At 41.7% G+C, this 15506-nt stretch overlaps 1 protein-coding gene across 2 annotated transcripts in view; it reads left to right on the top strand.

The window, feature by feature from the left end:
• Positions 1–15506, top strand: part of LOC310904512 (uncharacterized protein) — a 411654-nt gene that overhangs the window by 166144 nt on the left and 230004 nt on the right. Inside the window, exons 4-5 of one of the 2 annotated variants that reach the window (XR_014588406.1) lie at positions 3743–3870; positions 9101–9203. Coding sequence is in view for 1 of the 2 variants with exons in the window: in XM_083849364.1 (XP_083705490.1) it covers positions 3743–3870 (128 nt within the window). In the remaining variant the exon portion in view is untranslated. The remainder of the gene's footprint in view (positions 1–3742; positions 3871–9100; positions 9204–15506) is intronic. The other variant, XM_083849364.1, reaches the window with a different exon arrangement.

The following is a 15506-nucleotide window of genomic DNA, read 5'->3' as shown; positions in this document are numbered from 1 at the left end:
GTAAATCCTACAGAACCATAAAGGTTAGACAGGTTTGAGAGAAGAAAATATTGCAATCACTGTTTTAAAAATCACTTTTAAAGGGTGTGGAAGGCACGTCCAAAACCAGTGCATCCTCAGTAGGCTTTGAAGGACACAGGAGATGTGACAAGGAATTGATATATCTGGTTCTCTGTGTTGTCTCAAGGCCCTGTTGGTAAACACACCTGGGTGCTGGCCTCCCCATGTGCACATGTGAATCTTGGTGTTTGAGAGAAAATGGGTGAACTAATGTATGTTTTAAAAACAAGTATAATTATAAATCAATTACTTAACTTGTTATATGAGCTATTATTGTTTTGCTACAATATTACGTTGTTTTCTGAGGAGGAGCTTGTTGACAACTGAGAAAAGCTTGTTAAGAAAAGGAATTTCCTCAAATCAGGAGGCAGGTGCTAGTGCTCCGTTATCGTCTGGCTGTCTTGTAGTGCTTATTGTATAAACAGTGCAATAATGAACTCTACATGGCATAGGGGAGTAGCCTGCTGACATCGTTAGTGTTATGGATGTTGGAGAGGGCCAATAATAGGAGGAAGATACAACCATTTTCACTAGACATAATATAGATAAATTGATGAGTATGTAGTTGAAAATGTTTGTACTTAGGACTTGTTTGACTCCGGGAACAGCAGCAAGGTAGTTTTGAATACCTTTTGCATTTCTTTAATGGTGCTCTGTCAGAGTTCATGAGCAGAGCAAGCTGAGCTGTTTGCTGTGAGCAATTTAGGAAATACCCCTGGGGTTAAATACACATCCTATTCTTCCTGTAGCTTATCTTTTTAACAGGTCAGGTTGTTGTCCGAGAGCAAGTGGGAAGGTAAAGAAGCCTGTATTTTCTTTCTTCATTCCTACTGATCCAAGGTCAGATAAATTACTGCCACTGATAAAGTGAAAAAGTGGTATTCACTGGTGGCAGTCACAGGCATCCTACTCAAACACTGTGTAAATGTCAGGCTTTAGCATGGTGGAAAGTCAAAATTGGCTGCAGCGACTGGATTTTCTGTAGGTGATCTCTGATCATGGGACTCTGAATATATGAATTATGAAGTGCAAGGTTAAAGTAATTGGGGGGGGGTAGCTTCTGTGCTCTTGTCAGAACTTGAGCTATGTGCTTTCTTACTGTAGTGGTATAAGAATATTTCTGAAATATTTTTATGTAAGATGCAAGGAAGCGTTGATTGCAGTGCTTTGATCTTATTGCACTGGTTTGCACTGAATGAGGATATAGCCCTTGGGTTTCATCTGTCTCTTCTAGCCTCTATGCAGTGTCTTTATTTCATCTATTTTATTTTTTCCCCTTCTGCCCTTCAAGTGCTTGGGGGAATTTCAGAAGCAGGCAGGATGCCACTGCAGGGTAGCCAGAGCCAGTGCTCTGACATTTTTCTCTCCCAGCACAAGCTGAAATGCCTAAATAAAAAGCATACTTGCTGTGGGGCCCGAGGAGGCTTGAGGCAGAGAATCACTGAAAATTTGGATTGCCAGATTGCCACTTGGAGAAGCCTGTCTTACTTTTGTCTCCTTAGGAAGTTCAGGCAATGACAGTTGGAATTGGGTGTCTTGGGTGGGATGAATCTAGTTATCTTCGTGTCTTTAAGTCTTTGTTTGCCTCATAAGATCTTGAACATTGTACAGTCTTATTGAAAATGAAAAAAAAAAAAAAAAAGAAAGATCTTATGGGCACTAAGCCACCAGGAATAAAATAGTACAGGAAGCTGAATGTCATTTTTTACTCTCCTATTTCTGGATCATACCCAATTCCTACTTGTGCTGTTTTCAGCATGTGTCTTCAGTGAGAATCTTCTGATACACCGAGGCTCTTATATATTTTTTTTAAATCCTTATCCCAGTTTGTTCAAAAAAAAAAAACACAACAAAACCCTCCTCTGTGATGAAGATGAAATCCCTTCAGCTGTCAAGGCTGGGTTTTCATGAACATGACTGAGTTGTTTTAATCCAAACAGCAGAAATAGCAAAAATAGCTGCCTTTGGGAAGGCCAGCCTCAGAAACTTTCTGTATGGTATGAAGTCCAGGAATATGTGTTAATGGAACTTGGTGTTCACAGGGAAAACCCTGATGAAAGAGTAACCCAGCCTACAATGGGGATATGCTGCTTTAACAGGTTTTTGTTTGAAAAATGAAGCACTGTCAAAGTCCTGTATCTAAATATATCTTATTTCTGGAGAAACACAGGCATATTTCTCCAGAAAACCTCTGCACCCTCTTGGGTGACAAAGACCTGGGCTTTCAGCTTCTGAGTCCCTTCTGCATAGGTGTCCTCGAAGTGATGGATGTTGTGCCACTGCCTCTGCAGCGAGCAGCCTGGCACAGAGGCAGGGCTCGCCTGCGTGGCCCGCCACTGCTGTCCCTGCTGCCAAGGCTCAAGTCCTGGCTGGAGCTCCTGGGGTTACCAGGCTCTGGGGTATGGGACTGAAGCTCAGGGCCTTCTCATGCTTTTCCATCTTACAAGCTTTTGACATCTGAACAGGGTCCCCGGAGCTGGTGTACCACTGCTAACTTTTACTATATAAACAGAACACGCTACAGAAATTCTTCCAAGTCCTCTTCTTTTGTATGAACAACTTTTTGACACGTGCCACAGTGAAGATTTCTGAGCCGTGCTGTTTTCTTTGGGTTGCTGCTGTCCCTCTCGGCCATGAGTGGTCAAGGTGCTGCGGGCTTGGGGCAGTGTGGTGGCATGGGCCTCCTATGGGAACAAAATCCTTTGCTTTACGTCCTGCAAGCTGCAGGTGCTTTGCTGATGTAAGCAGTAATGATCTGCTGCAGTCCAAGTAATGTTGATGTCTGCCCCAGGAGAGAGAGGATCAATTTTTTGATATATAATCTTTTCCACCTAATAGCTGGGTGTGTTTTCTGGTGCACATAGTCATGTACACTAGTGGGAGGGGAAAGCAAACGGGACTGGGATGTTTTTCTGTTTTTTGATTTTTTTGTTTTGATTTTGGCCATTGCTTTTGTTTTCATTTCTATTTCTGTTGGAGGCACTTGCAACAGTACTAGTTTAACAGCCTCGTGTGAAGGGGTTGTCATTTAGGGAGCAGGTCAGGCTGCTGCAGAGTTTGCTTGCATCGGTTATTATTTAGGAGCAGCCATGAACTACCATGCAGACACAGGCAGGTATGGTTCAGTTGGTAGCTTGGCATCATTAGCTATAAAGTATAACACTGGGCTTTGTGTGACAGCTTTAATCAACTTCTGCCTCAAGGTCACCCTTGGCTTCTGAGTTATGGGAGTCCCAAAACCTGTTGTGATTTATTTTGATGAAGGTAAGTCAGTCCATGTTTTCTGGCAGTTTGGCTGTTCTGTGATCTGTAACTACATTGCTTCTAGTACTAAAAATATGCTCTGGACAAATATGTGTGGATGGACAGCTCGAGTAATAGCAATCCATCATAGTAAATGGCATCAGTTCTTTTATTGCTTCTTTCAGCTGACTTGTCCCTTCATAAAAGAAGAGGCTCATTACTCCCATAGGAGATTCAGAACAACCATCTTTGTCAGAAAAGCTTAGCTTTCTGGTTCAACACTTTTATGGTTTGGGATGTGAGAAAGGGGTTTGTAAAGGTGCTTGGGCAGCTCAAGTCAGAGCAGGGAGAGGGAGCCAGGTGCCCAACGGCGCACCAGCTTCTAGGTCTAATGGCTGCAAAATTCCAACCCTTTTATTTGTTGTGCTCCTGTTTCCAGACGCACGTACAGTCAGGAGGACGCCTTGCAAGGTCAGCATGTATGCCCTAGGAATGGTATGTGACTTGTGTCAGAAGGATTACCACGTGCTACTTCGTGGATACTGTGGTGAAAATCTATGGAGCGTTGTAAGTAGGTTACAGTTGTGGTATATGGATAAAACTCAAGTTTACCCTATATTTGCAGTTGTGATGTAACTGAATATCAGGGTTGTGCCTGTGTTGACACCCAGCATGCTTAATGAATAATTTCCTGTTTGGTCCAGGAGCTCTGAAGCTAATCTCTGCATAGAGGATGTGCCTGACTGCCTGCAGACAAGGGGGTTGACTGAGCTCCTAGCCAGCCACATGGCAAAGCAGCAGACAGGAACTTTGCAGGCAGGACTTCCAGACAGGACCAGAGACTCTCTCAAGTGGCTTCTGCTGTGCACAGACCAACCAGTAGATATTGTTGGGATGCGCTGGTTCACTCCCTGAGCAGGGAAGCTCAGAGCTTCTGGTGGTTCCCCCAGTGGCATCTGCTGCAAGCAAAGGAGCTGACCAAGCTGTGTGCAGACAAATTTAAATATTCCAGCAAAACTGGTCCATAGGAGCGGTCATGTAGAGCAGTCAATTAAGATGGTTAAGATACATTTTGTACATAATATAAGGTAATCAATAGAAATGGATCGTGGTCACAAAGGCGTGCCAGAATTGTCCACAATTCTTTGAGGAGTCTTGTCTGATCCAGCTGAAGGCATCTTTGCAAGGACACTTGCAGTGGACGCTCACTTCTGTCACTAGCTGGACAGCAACTGTCCATCCTGTTCAAGAGATTTCGTTCTATAAATACACATGACCCAAGTGAAAGATGCTGATATATTAGGTCTTTTAAGCAAACACTCTTGTCTGTGTCTAGGGAACAGCATCCATGCAGCACAAGTACGATGCTTCCGCTGGTTTGCTGCTAGCATCTCCCCTTTATTGACTGTTCCTCAGTGAGCTGGAATGAAATTTATTAGTGTTGGTGAAAGATGTTGGTGGCTGTGAAAAGTGATAAGAACCAAGTTTTTCTGAAATCAAAGTCCATGTTAGCTGGTATAGTAATAGCCCCGTAGTAACGTGGGCCATGAAATGACAAGAGCAGAACGCCTGGCACGGACACAAGTGCTGTTACAGCTACAACTTTCCATCTTCCTAAAAAAGATAAAGGCCCTTAAAAACTACTTGGGGAGCTTGGTCTTTAAGTACTAAGTATAGATTACGGCTTAGAAAATCCTTCAAATATACTTTCTTTGCATTGCTCTTCCTTAGGAAAAGCCCCTCATAGAAACCATGCGTTTATTTATAAATCAATTTTTCAGCTAATGATATTTAGCTAATTCAGAGGCTGTTGAGGATTTGAATGAAGTCAGGTTATCTGTGACTGTCAGAGAATGTGTGCAGGGTATTTGCTTTAAGAAGGTGAGCCTGAAAGAAAAGACATCATCGTTGAGGTGATGCAGGAAGACTTCCACCTTTCTCCCACTATGTATGTTGACTAAGCTAAAAAGATATATTGTTGCTTTCTGTTCAAATATTCAATATATTCAGTGCTTTGTTAACTGGCAGCCAGCCAAACTACTGCTTTATTGAAAGCAGGTGAAAGCCCTCTTCAGGTAAGTGAAACTTTAGATTATTTCTGCCGTAGCGATGGCCAGCATGTCTCCCAGGTGTTACCAAAATGCCTCAGGTTAGAAGAGTAAAACTGAAGCAGAGGGTGCCCTCTTCCAGAAGTGATTCTGCTTATTATGCACGCTGAGCTTGTCAGTCCCATAGCTTCTCAGCTGATTTCTGTAGCCAACCTGAAGTGGCTCTTCTGAGGCACTGCTGCTTTTTTCTGCCTGGGCCCTTCAGCTGAAGTATTCCATCTTTTTTTCTGGACTCCTACATACAAGTAAAGAAGCAGTAGAATTTTTACTTTTATCTAGCAGCCAAGAGCCAGAGCAACAGGCTCACTTTTACAGACAAATATGACTGCCTTTGTTGGGGGAAGGAAGGGAAAAATAACTCTAAATTTTTTTTTGGGTTTTTCAATTAAAAAAAAAAAAATTGAGGGTTGGGTTCAGATCGATCCACAGACTACAGCATAGCCAAGGTGGGGTGGAGACTTTCAAGACCACGGGCAGGAATTAGGTCTTTGCACTTCTTGGAGCGTTCCTTTCTGCTCCTTACAATCTGACAATCACCTTCTGGATAGACACCAGCTCCTCTGTAGCACTTGGCTGTCTCTGCCATCGCTGTAGATATTTGGCATTATGATTGGAGAGTCAGTGCTTGTTCTGAATGTACAGAGGATTCCTGAGTCGTGAAGCTGTTGTTTTTCCCCTGGTAGATGGCTGATGCATTGCAGTGTATTGCATGGTACCTCCGAGTGGGTGCTGTGTATTTGCCAGAGGGGTAGCTCCTACTTTAGCAATGCTGCATACAGATGTTGATGCAGTAAATTAACACATACCTATACAGAAGTTTCTTGGCAACCTAAAACTAACACTTTTCTCTAAGCAGCATTTTATTGTCCAGCTTTTAATAAAGTCTTGCAAAGCAGCAGTAAAGCTGAATATGAAGGCATTACCTTTCACCAGGATATCAAATATGTAAGGGACAAATTACAACTAGTCTAATAATTCAGTTTGTCAGGTTATACTGTAACAATACATGCATATGAACCATTCATATATGATATTGTAGCTGTAAATTAAGCTATGTTTAATCTTCAAGCAGCAGTGGGAGATTTTTCCCATCTCAACTGTCCTGAATATGCAGAGGAGTTTGGTCCAATTAATTTCTGCAGCGTAAGAATTATGAAGGCTCCTACTACAGCTTTTTAAATAGACAGATTTCACTAGTGATTAGAGCTTCTGGACACAGTGCCTTGAAGAATCCCTGTGGCAGTATCTGAAAAGAAACATCAGTGTCATGTTCTTTCTATTTTTAATGCACTTCACTATGGAAACAGATTTACATTTCTCTGCTGTGTGTCTGTCCATCTCCCTAGTAATTTTGAACTGTTGGATGATATCAATCAAATGTGGTGGAGAGGCAAAGGTCTTCAAGCTAATTAGCTTCCTGCAAGTTTTTGTGAAAGTTACTGTCTGGATAGAAGGAGATCCCACTCATGCCTTCAGAAACTTAGTCTGCAACACACATTTAACCTTTCTTACATAGCAAGAATTTACAGTGGGGTTAATTTGCCTTTTGTTTTCTAAATGTGGGTAAGACTTGAGCTAGAGTAAGTTGAACCTGTTCCCATCGTCTCTGACAGCTGCAGGACTGTATGCTTATGCTGAAGGAGCTTGGAGCCTGGGCAGGAAGAGCACCGTGACTTTGCTCTCTGCCAGTGGTAATGGATGTAGAGTGAGTTCTATGTTGAAATGACCATTTTTGATCCAAGCTGTCATTTCTAAGCTACTTGTGCTCTATAGAATGTGATCTTGGTACGACAACCCACCTAGGCTGATTAGGGCTACTGATGGTGTGCACGGAGTGATGTGGGGCAGTTAAGACAATTTTCTTTCTTTTGTTGCTAAATTTTGGGCTGTGAGCTTGTGTACCTCTGTGACGTTGGGTTCTGTGATGGACACCTATGCTTATGTCCATGTGTATTCCCTTCTGCACCTAATGCCCATTGTATTGTTTCAGACTGTCTAAAACTGCTAAAATCATGATTTACAATTGAGGTCCATGGTCTCATCGCCCCCCCCCCCCCCCCCCCATACACACTTCTGACCTTATTCCGTGGCCCAAGAGAATGGGTTTCCCACCCAGTTTTTCCTACAGACCGTGCCTATATCCACATGTAAACTGTGGGATGACTTTAAGAATGGTTAATCTTACCCTTTTGGATTACTTATCATTTAACTCTTGATTAGCCTAACTGCTGTTTGTAATGCTGGTAATTCGATTTGTTTTAAATGGAAGCCCCAGGATTGCAAGACGGATGGTCTTAAATTGGCTGTTTTTACAAGCATCTCCTGGATTCCCATTTTCCCTTAGTGGTTTACTTACCTTTTGTACAAGCTGAGTAACAGAGTGCATAACAGCAAGCACATCAGGAGTGCGGTGTTCCTATTCACCTTGTCTAACAGTACAGGAATAAGGGAGTGCTTGCTGATGCTGATGAGAAGAAACATGCTCAAAAGGTGTTTGGGAAACGCTTATCATGACAGATAAACAGTGTGGAGCATTTGCTGTCATGGGAAATCATTAGAGCAAACAGTGAGGCAGGACTCAATGTCTCAGATACCAATAGCTGCAGAGTAATGTAACATTAGTAGCTGCAGCAGACAAGTGAAAAGTTACTACAGAGAGAATATCAATAGCAGAACTACTTTGGAGGATGTCCTTGAGTAGCTTAGGATCAGATGCTTTGGGGGAGGTGGGAGGTGAAGGGGTAGTGGAGGGAGAGCATGATCATCTGCCAGCCGGGATTTGTGCCACTTCTTTCTCTGACAAACACTTCCCCAGCTCCCGATGGAATGACTGCCTCAAGTAAGGAGTTCTTGAGAGCAAGTTTAAAAGAGCTGGGTAGCAAGGAGCCCTTTTCCTTTGAAAATCATTAATTACTATGCTCATTTCTCTGTGTTTTTTTTTTTTTTTGTGTGTGTGTTTAGTAGGCAGGTACCCTTCAGGTACCCTTCAGAAAGGTAGCATTTGGCTTCGGCACAGCAGGGGCTGTGTTTTATTCTAAGTGAGCATCTTTCAAGTTGAGACCTTATCTTTGAATGCTAGCTTGAAGACTTCATGTCTGTTCTTCCACCATAAGGCAGGCTTTCTTAGAGTATAATGTGATTCTGGGTGGGCCGGCTGACAAATTTTGTTTGCTTTGTGTTTACTCTGAAATTAACTTCCAGTAGATTTGGAGTGGGGGGAGTGGGTGGGAAGGGAAAGAGATGCTTCTCTGCTGTTCTTCCCAAGTGCTATTTAAAACAATAAATTGCGCTCTGTTGGAAGCAGAACTGGATCTAATGTCTGAAGACACAGCAGTGATGGCAGAACATGCAAGAAGATTAATTATCCTTTAATATGTAAGACTTGCATACCTAACCTTTTGCCCTTAATGCTATCAGTTACTCTGAAGGACACTATCTCTGAAGTCCTCGTCTAGGCTTTGCTGTAGAAAAATGAAACAGCAATGTGGTGCATATTTAAACGTGACATAGCAGGCGAGGAAAGAAAGTGATCTGTCTTTTGATCGAAGATGAAATAGCTCCTAAACAAACAAGTGGAAAATTGGGTCAGCTATCTCCAAATACAAAATATTTTGAAAAATTGAGACAAAAGCATTAGGCTCATGTTTGAATATGGCTACTCAAAGTAATCATCTTTAAACTGTCACTAGGGGGACTTTGAAGATACCTGACTTTCAGAGTCTGCACATCTGTGCGTCTCCATGAAGTCTGCCTTTCAGGAATGAGGACAAGGGTTTTGCGCATTCCTCACAGGTAAAAGTATTATTTTTATTTTTTTTTAATCCTTCTGCCTTATGAATCAAACTGTCTGGAACTATAAGCAGAGTATTTCACCATTTCTGGTGGGATCCTTGGAGGAGTCAGTTGAAATAATTTGTGTGTCTGTGCCATATGTCCCTTGCTATTTTATCTGGGTTATGTTACAATGTTAGATGTCATGCCTGAGGTGGAATGTGGGATTTAATACTTTTCTGCTGTGTCTTGGAGTATTTCTATGGCAAGCATAAAGAGATAAGGTGAGTGCTTAGGAAATTAGGTAAATGAATTTACTCTAAAACCTCAGTGGGGGCCCATGCCTTGATCCTGCAATGAAATTCCCCCCTGCAGAGCTCATAGCAGAACTGGGGCCTGTGCTTTCATGAAATGCTCTATTGTTATTGGGAGGATGTCTTCAAAAAGTCTCTACATATACTGGATAGCTCTTTAAAATAATTGGCTGAATATTAATTTCTGTGGTTCAGTGCAATTATATTAATTATGGGGAACTCATTAGGCACTAATGTAAATATTAGAACCTCTTCTCTAACATTCACTGTAATTTAATGCTAATTCACAGAACTGTTATTAAACTGTTAATAGCCAGGACTGCAATCCACTGAAGTACATGCAATTGGTAACATTTCAGGTGGTGAGCAACATTTATTATAGTCCACATACATGCTTTTGAACTTACAGTTGTGAGCTGTCTTCAGGCTCACTGTCACAAGTTAGAGAAGGTTTAGAGTAAACTGTCAAAGATTCTTGGGGTAATAACTAACTTGGCCTGTCCGGTTCTCATAACTGCAATAAACATGTAGTTCTATGGCTAAAATACTGCATAGCTTTGTATCTCATGTAATCTGTTTGGAAGTTGAGGTGATTGTATCTCTTCCTTAATTCTTAAATTTACTGTGCTAACAAAGGCACTTCCCCAGTCTTTTGTTTATTTTGTATCCATGCACTTTAGGTTTCCTTGGCATAAGGGCTGCTAACATTGAGGTTGTTTCTGTCCACATACACAGCTTGTGGTCATCTGGCGCAGCTCGCGTTTATGTGATAAAGCGGGTGCAAGAGGGGAATGACCTCTTTTTCATGAGTTGTTTTTCATGCAATATTCACAGCTGTTATTTTGTTAGTCAAGGGGCAAAAAGGTAGAAATGAAGTCAGTCTGAAATAACTGGGTGATGGCCAGTGAATTCCAGGCTTTGGAAAATGCTATATTTCAGCATACAGCTTTCTTTTCTGAAGTGACAAAAACACAAACCAAAAGAAGTGCTGACGTGAGGTTTGGCTGGCATGTAGGTGTCTAAAATTGCTGTCCTGAAGGAGTCCATTTAGCTGCTGTCAAAGCTCTGGAAAGGGGTATTAATTTAAAAATAAAAATTAAAAAAAAGTCTTGGATACCTGGCAGAGTGGTAGGCCTGGGGCTTGCCCAGCCGTGCCGGGCCTGGGGGGCTGCACCCTTCTGCAGAGGGGGCAGGAGTCGGGCGCTTGTCCCCTGCAGTGCCCACCCCGCTCCCTGGGGTGGGTGGGTAGCTGCACTGGCAGGGGGAGGCCACTCACAGGGCCAGGTTGTGGATCCTGCTTCTGCAGTTTGGTGATGCTTTTTGTTTGTTTGTTTGTTTTTGTTTTTACATTTGGCTGAGAGAAGCAGGGGGACCCAAACTGCATTGCCTTTTCCACCTGAGAGGTTAAATTCGTATTCCCTGTTGTCCCGTGCAGTGCTGAAGCCCTGGGACTGTGGGCACTTGGGGCTGGAAGCGTTCTTAACTTGTCCCATTGAAGGATTTAGAGAAAATGGTCAAGGTGGATGAAAGGAAACGTTTTCTTTACAGTCCAGTAAGGCCGAAAATGTTAGAAGCCTGGTTTTTGCAGTCATCACTTCAGGGTAATTTATATACTTTCTGAAATGCATTTTGGATAAAATTCTTCCCCCAACCCACTTAGTTCTAGGGATTTCAGGGCCTGGCCTCCCAGCCCTGAGGTGTATGGTGGAAAGGAGCCTCCTCTGCAGCTGCTGCTTTGCAAGGAGCAAGGGAAAGGCCTCGTGGCCTGCCTTCCAGAGAGCAGGACAGTGCGTTCCCAGTGCAAAGAGGCTTTCTTTCCTCCCTGACTGTGGGTGTTGGAAGGGAACATGGTTTGATTTTCATGCTGGCTGCTAGCATCTTCCTTTGCAGCTAGCTGAAGACATTGAATAGCAAGTATGCTGTGCCAGGTGGCACTGCACTTGAGTGTCTTGAGCTGGGCTGGAAGCAGCCTGCATGCTATCTCTGCCCCAGCAACATATCAAGAGTGTAGGTATGGTTCTCATAATCATGCTTTCTCTTCCATGGCCAGATGCCTAAAAGGTCACTGATGCTGAATCTAGCTCATAGAAACTTTATTCTGAATTAATGAACTGTATTGCTCTCAACACTTTTTTCTCCTTTTCAAAAAGAAAGGCACAATGCACCATGCAAAGTAACAGCCTTGATGTTTTAGTAAACATAGAATTGATGGATCAGCATTTTAAGAACACTTTTTTAAAAATCTTTTTTCATTATATGATTGGTTCAGAGTAACTTTACATGCTGTCTTTAACATCACCATCTAGTGGCTCTAAGGTAATGTTAACATTAATCATGTCTAAAACTGTTTCTTAAAATATTACAGGATATGCTATGTTTGGTTTATTTTATTACAAATACCAAAGGAGGCACATGATTTCTATACGGGTAAATATGGCATAAAAGCACAGACCTTGACAAAAACATGTTGCTGAACTCCCACACGTTCTGAGTATGTGTGGCAGACTAGTGCAGAATCCAGGGTTGTATGTGCATAAATATTTAATCTGTTTAAATATTTGAGTACTCTAGAAGAGGGATATTTCCTCATTCCTGTAATATGTTTTAAGAATCCTAGTTGCCATGCAAAATTTTCTCTTAAAGATTATTCTGTGCTTGCTTCTAATGTCTTGGCATGTATGTAGAGTCAGGAGAGATCAGTGAAGTCATTCACTGGAAGAACAGTCTTCTGAACAGCATGAGGAATTTAAAATATTATTGAAGGCTTAGGAGTGTGAACTTTAATTTTTATTTATTCTGTCTCAGCAAACAGAGAAGATTGATATTTCAGCAGTGAATGAGTGGGTCAAAATACTTTCCATGTTCAACCAGGGAAGCTTCAAAACATAATCAAAAGTGGTCTCTTTCTGTTAAAAGCCTTTGCACAGAGCGCAGTACTAATGAAGAGTTTGTGGAGTGCTGTGCGATGACCTTAGGAGTACCGCTAGAATTCCTGTGCAGGAGTTTCTGAGTGGGCAAAGTATCCTGCTTGTCCTTCCTTCCCTTCCCCAGCTGGCATCTGGTAGGAGCAGCAGCATTCATAATGTGCTGCTTTTCATTAGTAATAAGTGAAAGGCATTAAGTGTAAGGCTAGGCAGAGATAGGGAGCTCTGTTTTCATTGTAGTAACAGCTGATGATTCAACATCAGCTCTTCCTTATAATGTTGCAGCATCTGAGCTATCTAGAAAATCCAGTTCCCTCAGTGTTAGGTGATCCCTTTGGCTAAACATGTTGTTTACATGCATTTACATTTGTTTACGACCAGCCTTGACATCAACAATTTAGCATTGGCTTCACCGAGTAGAAACAGAACTGTTCTTGACCGTTTGTTAAGGCATTCTGCAGAATGATTGCAGATGGAGGACAGAAATCTCTCTAGAGAAGCGTTTTAGGTGTTTTCCATTTGATTTGTCCTCTGGTAGCATGGAATAAAAATCACATGGAAAATATGAAGCTGAAGCAATTGTACTGCAGGCTATTTATTTCTAAGCAATATAGATAACTTAAAAAAGAGGGGAAAAATGCAAAATAAGAAATCCATTTGGAAATGTATTGGAAAAGCCTAAATTAAGAGATTGTAGGGTGCAATTTGACATAACAGGAGGCAAGGTGCAGGCCTGGCTGTCTCAAAAGTTGTGTGCTCTCTAGCTAACTGGGGCTAGTAGGCATGGTTGGCCAGGTCACTGTTGTTTCTTTTATGCCTCTTCTTGCCTTCCCCACGCTGTCCGTGTGAGTTGTGAGCTCTTGGCAACAGATTTTTGTCAGTCTCTTCCTTACTTTGCATGACCTGATACTGTAGTGAGCATAATGAACTGCAACCTCAGCAGATGCATGTCCCTGCAGCTCTCCTCACTGCTGTGGAGTGTGGTGTATTTGCAGCAGCTTGGAAGGTAGTACCCTTGTGTGGGAGAACGTGGAGCCATAGCAAATGTGGTCTGTGTTTTTCCACAGAAATGGTATCTATTTTGTGTATTTCCACTGAGCTTTCTGTTTCATATCTGGAATGAAAGTGAAATAGCAAGTGATGAAAATAGGGATAAAAATGATGAGGAGGATTTATGCATATAATAATCATCTCCAGTTATTAAGGCTTTGCCGTACCCTCTTTCAGAGATATTTATATGAGTCAGTGAGATCTGATGACTTGCTCAAGGTCACAGAGCAAGTTTGTGGCAGAGACAGAAATAGAAATTGCATCTTGAATGTCAGTACAGTATCATATTCACAGGCTTTCATTTGTACAGCCTTGAAAACACTGTTGGGCTGGATGATGCAACAAGGCCACAGGCTATGAAGAAAGATGGAGGCACCCAGAAATAAGTTAGCAATGCATACTGGCTTTTAAAAAATCTGCTTTTCCATCTTTCTTCAGCTTTAGGCTGGCATAACTTTGTTAACTTGAGTAAAACCAAGGTTACACAGAATTACAGAAACAGTAGTGAACTGTTTCTGTGATTCTTCATGTCTTGATAAAGAAACTGGCAAACACTTTCCCCAGGCAACCTTGATATAATCATTCTCACTAACTGGTGACGGGTAGGATGTGTGCAGAGCTGAGCCTACTTCACTTCTAAGAGTAGGGAAGTAAAGTTTGTCCTGTGAGCATTGAGGGAGCTGCTGCTGTGTTACCAGTGTTTGGAGCTGCCCTATTACTGTGTGAAAACTCTACTTGCTTTCAGCCCTGTCACAGTGACGTAAGTTTTACTTTCCTGAGCAAGAAAGCTACATCTGACTTAGTGCTGAATAGTGTACAAGCCTGGTTCAAAATGTTAGTCCAAGAGCTACTCTGGGGCAGCAGAAATAATGCAAATAGTTTCAGGATCCTTGCAAGAGAAACAGAAGCCAAATAATCTACCACAGCCATGCTCAGCTTCAAGAGGCATGTGGAAATGGAGAAGTAGCTCATGCCAGTTTGTTAAAAGGAAGCTGAAAGTTACAGGTAGCATGAATACTACACTGGAGGCAGAGTAGATGTTTCCCACTTACTGAGAAATCATTCAGAAAGGACAGAAAAAGATGTGTGATTGCTTAATAGCAGCATTGATGGTTGCTGTTGAAAGCAAGAAAGAGTCCTCTTAAAGCCTAAAGCTTTATCTAAATAAGGAAAATACAAAAGGTTTATAAAATCTCTCAGGTTAAATAAGGTGTAATAAGATGAACTGTAAAAAGAGTTGGAGGACCACTTGTAAAAAGGCATCAAAACTAGTAAAAGATAAATCTTCAAAAACAGCAGCATTGGGGAGTACGCCAGAATAGTCTGTAGAGCTAGTAAATTCATTCTTTGCATCTGTTGCTCATTGGGAAGAAATGGTAGTTCCCATGATGGAATTCTTTCTGATGAATTCTTCTTTAAGAAACATCTTTCAAATTTAAGAATTTGTAGGGGAATTTATATATCCAATAGAAAAAGTTGCTAAGAGGTTTGTTAATTAACCCCAACTTTCTGAAGGAATATAGGAATGAGATAGCAAGACTAACCAAGATGTGGTGTTGCATGAGTGTACTTGTACCTGAGGACTGAAAGATAGCAAATTTGATCTGACTTTCTTAAAAGGTGGTAGAGGAAACCACAGGCTGATGAGCCTGAGATATGTAAAAGGAAAAATTGTTAGTCATAGTATATTGGAAGAAAAATTAAAAAATGGTGGCTACAGGGATGAACTTCTGGCAAAGTCAGGAGTTAGCCTGGCTTTTGGAAAGAAAAGTCAGACCTCAAAATGTTGGAGCCTTTCTAATGAGTTAGCAGATGTATCTGTTCTGGGACCTGTGGTGGTGTGCATATGCATAAACGATCTGTTAAGAATTGGAATTCTTGATGTCATTCATTACTGTACGGAATAACTTTGAATTATTAATAGTGACTGAAGATTTGTTTTAAGAATGTAATGAAACTGAGTGACTGTGCAGTAAAATACAAATGAAAAGTGGTGTAGGTAATGTGATGTATATGGAGGAGGAGTGAATCTGAGA

This window comes from Anser anser (genome assembly GCF_964211835.1).
Source record: "Anser anser genome assembly, chromosome: 9".
Classification (NCBI taxonomy): Eukaryota; Metazoa; Chordata; class Aves; order Anseriformes; family Anatidae; genus Anser; species Anser anser.
This window is presented reverse-complemented; position numbering and strand designations above follow the sequence as displayed.